General features: G+C 48.1%; 1 protein-coding gene across 1 annotated transcript, besides 3 other annotated features; it reads left to right on the forward strand.

Moving 5' to 3' along the window:
- Positions 1-2,771: a sequence feature (areas not merged during assembly with more than two copies in the genome that could not be assigned to a particular haplotype).
- On the forward strand, positions 1-5,515 carry Tc00.1047053506097.9 (dynein heavy chain, putative; the record flags this gene model as incomplete). The annotated part of the gene is made up of 1 exon (XM_799169.1): positions 1-5,515. A coding segment is annotated over one exon (5,515 nt), but the record flags the coding sequence as incomplete, so codon positions are not given.
- Positions 2,772-3,776: a sequence feature (haploid, non-Esmeraldo-like haplotype).
- Positions 3,777-5,515: a sequence feature (heterozygous, non-Esmeraldo-like haplotype).

The raw sequence follows: 5,515 nt of genomic DNA on the forward strand, positions 1-5,515 counted from the left end.
CTGGCCGTAAAGGAGTTCTGGTCAAGGCAGAGTTCTCACTGGTGCCGTATGAACCTCGTAAGGGAGATGTTCGCTGCAGTGTTCACAGTGACACAAGCGAGATTCAAGAGGCTGTGGATGACAATATCCTTAAAATGCAATCCATCGCGAACGTGAAATGGGCACAACCGTTCATAGATGATGTGAAACTGTGGGAAAAGAAATTGGCAATGATCAACGATGTGATTGCTGTGTGGGTTACTGTGCAGATGAAATGGCAATATTTGGAATCCATTTTTAAGGGAAGTGACGATATCGCCAATCAACTCCCAAAGGAAACCGCCAAGTTTAACGACCTGGACAAGAAGTTTGTTCGCATCATGAATGAAACGGCCGCTGGGCCGAATGTGGACATCTGCTGTAACGCGACTGGTCGTCTTGAAGAGTTTCGGTATCTGGAGGAGAAACTTGAGGAATGCCAGAAGGAACTTTCCAATTACCTTGAGACGAAGCGGTACATGTTTCCTCGTTTCTACTTCATATCCGATGATGAGTTGCTCTCCATTTTGGCTGCCAGCGGTGCAAAGTCAGTGCAGGATCACATGTTGAAGATGTTTGACAACTCTGCCCACCTAATTTTTAAGGATGGTGAGGATGAAACCATTTGCGGTGTGGAATCGCAGGAGGGTGAAGTTGTAATTTTTGACCGCCCAGTGGCAACAATGGGTGCGCCCGTGGAACAATGGCTACAAGAAGTTTTGGAGGAGTCGCGCTCGACACTGCGTGACGTTCTTAAGGCGGGTGTGTACTATTACCCTCGGATGGGTCGACTGGATTGGCTGAAAAAGTACCATGGCATGGTTACACTCACTGGGGCCAAGATTTGGTGGACGTTCGAAGTGGAAGACGCTTTTAATTCTCTCAAGAAGGGAAAGAAAAGTTCAATGAAAGACCTGTCGGGGAAACTGACACGACAACTCATTGATCTTGTGGGAGAAATGGATAAGGATATTGAGAAACAGTACGCAAAGAAAGTCAATACATTGATCATTGTAGATGTTCATGGACGAGATATTGTGGATCGCTTTGTACGAGACTCCGTAACGGATGCTCGTGAGTTTGATTGGGAATCACAATTACGGTTTTACTGGGAGCGTGATGGTGACACATGCGTTATACGTCAATGCACAGGGCGGTTTAATTTTGGCTATGAATATATGGGATTGAATGGGAGACTTGTGATCACCCCGTTAACAGACCGCTGCTTTATGACGTTGACTCAGGCGCTGTCTTTCTATCTTGGTGGTGCTCCCGGTGGGCCGGCGGGAACGGGGAAAACGGAATCCGTCAAGGATCTTGCAAAGGCTTTGGCCATTCAGTGTGTTGTCTTTAATTGTGGTGAGGGCTTGGACTATAAGGCGATGGGTACAATCTTTTCTGGACTGTCACAGACCGGTTCATGGGGTTGCTTTGATGAGTTCAACCGTATTGAACTGCCGGTGCTTTCCGTGGTATCCGAGCAACTGCGCAGCATTCAAAGTGCACTGAAGGCTGGCGAAGAAGAGTTTCTTTTTGGTGACAAAGTAATTCGACTTGTACCGACGGTTGGTGTTTTTATCACGATGAATCCCGGTTACGCTGGCCGTGTTGAATTACCGGACAACCTTAAGGCTTTGTTCCGTCCTGTAGTGATGGTTGTGCCAGATATGGAATTGATTGCGGAAAATATGCTCTTCTCGGAGGGCTTCACGACGGCGCGTGAGCTGGCCAAGAAGATGGTGACACTTTACCAACTTGCCAAGGGGCAACTGTCAAAACAACATCACTATGACTGGGGACTGAGGGCATTAAAAGCGGTGCTAGTGATGGCGGGACAACTGAAGCGTGGTGCACCTGAGTTGACGGAAGAGTCTGTTCTGATGCGTGCCCTGCGTGACATGAATACCCCGAAGTTTGTCGCGGAAGATGAGCCGCTTTTTAAGGGTCTTATTGGAGATCTGTTTCCTGGTCTTGACCCAACACGTGCACCGCAGGAAAATCTTTCAAAGGCTGCGACAAAAGTATTCAAGGAGAAGGGATTTTTTGTGGACGCGAGACAGGTGGACAAGGTGGTTCAACTCTACGAGACGATGCAAACTCGGCACACCTCGATGGTCGTTGGCCCCACAGGTGGTGGAAAGTCAACTGTTATTGACTGTCTTTGTAAAGCACAAACGGACCTTGGGCTACCAACGAAGTTGTATATCATCAATCCCAAGGCTCAACCTACTACCGCGCTTTATGGCGTCATGGACCCTCTTTCTCGGAGCTGGACGGACGGTATTTTCTCCAATATCTTCCGTGCAATTAACCGCCCCAATGAAAGTGGAGCGCGTGAGCGTCGATATGTTGTGTTTGATGGTGATGTGGATGCCAAATGGGTAGAAGACATGAATTCTGTCATGGATGACAATAAACTTCTCACGCTTCCGAATGGAGAACGTATTCGTCTTCGTCCGACAAGTTCATTACTTTTTGAAGTGGGAGACCTACAGTATGCCTCGCCTGCAACTGTTTCACGTGTTGGTATGGTCTTCCTTGATCCTGTGAATCTCGGATGGAAGCCTTTCATGTACGCATGGAAGTTGAAACGCCCACGTGATGAACTGGACACCCTTAACGAGCTCATTGAGAAATATGTGGAGCCTCTTGTTAATTTTATGTTTGATGGCATTGACGGAGAGGTTGTGACAGACCCGCCGAAGCTTGTGATCCCGACCAATGAGTTAAATATGGTACGCCAGTTGACGACCATGTTGCACACGGTTTCTCCGCAGAAAGTGGCACTGGAGCCAAAGGCATTGCAGTGTGTCTTTTTATTTTGTTGCGTGTGGAGTTTTGGCTCTCTAATTGCCACTGCAGAGGGTCGTGTACGCTTCGATGCATTTCTGAAGAAGGTCAGTGGATGGAACTTGCAAGATGTGGGCGAAAACTTCCTCACCCGTTTTGTGGGTAGTGGATCTCTTCCGGAGCGCAAAACTCTCTACGATTATTTTTTTGATCTTGAAGAAAACCGGTGGAAGCCGTGGCATATTCTTGTTCAACCGTTTGAAAGACCACCAGGCGCAAAATTTGGCTCACTTCTTGTGTCTACGGTTGATACTGAACGAAACATGTGGTTGCTGAACAAAATTGTTCTCAATCGGACTCCTGTCATGTTGGTTGGTGAGAGCGGTACCGCGAAGACGGTCACCATTCAGGCATACCTTAAGCAACTGAAGCAACGTTCTCTGGAGGCAGACACAGCTGCTGATGAGGATGTTCATCTTGAGGAGATGCTTCTTGAGCTGAATTTCAGCTCTCGCACCACAAGCCTTGATGCTCAGAGGGCGATGGAGGATAACATTGAGAAGCGCACCAACACCGTGCTTGGCCCCCCGGCAAAGAAGCGACTTTTGGTGTTTGTGGATGATATCAATATGCCCCGTGTGGATCTCTACGGCACTCAGCAACCCATCGCCTTTTTGAAACTACTGGTGGAACATCATTCATGGTACGATCGAAAGGATCTTCTTTTTAAAAATGTGCGAGACACGCAATTTGTGGCCGCGATGGCTCCGCCTGGCGGTGGTCGTAACGCTCTTGACCCACGTTTTGTCTCTCTCTTCACCATTTTTAATATTTTATTCCCGTCGGACGAATCGATCAACACCATCTACGGACAGATTTTGCGCGATGCCTATAAAACAATGGCGACTGAGTTGGGTGATTTGCCGAGTCAACTCACATCCATGACGCTTAGCCTGTATCAACAGCTTTTTGCCGCACTTCCCGCAACACCCACTAAATTCCATTACATTTTCAACTTACGTGATTTATCGCGTGTGTATGAAGGACTCTGCCGAGCCACCCCAGAGATGTTTCCAGACACGAAGAGTATCGTGCGATTATGGCTTAATGAAATTTCCCATGTGTTCATGGACCGTATGGCAGATTCTTCCGACAAGGAATTTGTTGCGCTTCTCGCACGGAAGGAGATTACGAGGCATTTCCCGGACGCGGCGGAATTTGCATTGGCGGAACCTCTTTTGTTTGGTGATTTTGGTGATTTTGAGCCTGATAGCGATGTGGAGCGGCTGAACATTTACGAAGATTTTGGAGCGGAATTTACCAGGGCGCGCTCATTGGTGGAGATGATGTTGGAGGAGATTAACACGCCGACGAAAAAGATGGATTTAGTGATGTTTGACATGGCGTTGGATCACCTGCTGCGCATCACTCGTGTTCTTTCTCTTCCCCGTGGCAACTGCCTGCTTATTGGCGTTGGTGGAAGTGGCAAACAGTCTCTCACAAAATTGGCAGCCGCCATGTACCGGATGGGCGTGTTTGAAATTGTACTTTCTCGTAACTACAACGAGGATGCGTTTCGCGAGGATTTAAAACGCCTTTATGCTCGTGTCGGTGTACAGAAGGAGAAAGTTGTGTTTTTGTTTACCGACAGCCACGTGAAGGAAGAGGGTTTTTTGGAAGTTATCAACAACATGTTGACTTCAGGTATGGTGCCAGCGCTCTTCACAGAGGAAGAAAAGGAACCGTTGTACAGCAGTGTTGCTGCGGAAGTGGAGGCCGATGGTCTTGCGCCCTCCAAAGATAACAAGTGGACGGCCTTTGTCGCACGTTGCCGCGATAACTTGCATGTTGTGCTTTCAATGAGTCCCTCTGGGAACATTTTGCGCACCCGTTGCCGTAACTTTCCGAGTCTCATCAACAATACAACCATCGATTGGTTTCAGAAGTGGCCATCGCAGGCGCTGGAGGCGGTTGGTAATCGCATGCTGCAGGAGGAGGAAGTGTCGGAGGATTTGAAAAGGGCCATTGCGAGTCATGCCGTGTATGTTCACTTGACAGCGGATGAACTTTCTATGCGTTTCTTGGGGGAAATGAAACGACACAATTACGTCACGCCGAAGAATTTTCTTGGATTTTTGGCAAATTATTCGCGGCTCCTTATAACACGCCGAGAGGAAATTGACGATTTGGTGAATAAATTCGCGATTGGTCTAGAGAAACTCGACCGTGCCCAGGAGGATGTGAAAGTTCTTCAGGAGGAACTCGCCGAGAAGGAAGTCATTTTGGAAGAGAAGCAGGAAGTTAACGAACGCATGACGAAGGAAATTAAAGAACAAAAGGAACGGAATGAAAAGCGCAAGGCAGAAGCATTGCTCATGGAGGAATCACTGAATGTGCAAAGTGCGGAGATTGAGAAGGAGAGTGCCGAGGCACAAGAGGTTCTCGACCTTGCTATGCCTGCCCTTGAAGAGGCCATGGAGGCGGTCAAGCACATCAACCCCAAGAGTATCACCGAATTAAAGTCCTTTGCCAAACCACCCGCGAGCGTTGTGGCGGTGGTGCGCATGGTATGTGTCGTGAAGGGAGTGCCGGCGACATGGGATTCTGGCAAGATTATGATGGGTCAAAATGATTTCATTCGTTCACTTATTGACATAGACTCTCTTGCCCCAACACTGAATCAGGGGAAGATCAATGAGATTAATAG

Source organism: Trypanosoma cruzi (genome assembly GCF_000209065.1).
Source record: "Trypanosoma cruzi strain CL Brener chromosome Unknown tcruzi_1047053506097, whole genome shotgun sequence".
In the NCBI taxonomy this organism is placed as follows: domain Eukaryota; phylum Euglenozoa; class Kinetoplastea; order Trypanosomatida; family Trypanosomatidae; genus Trypanosoma; species Trypanosoma cruzi.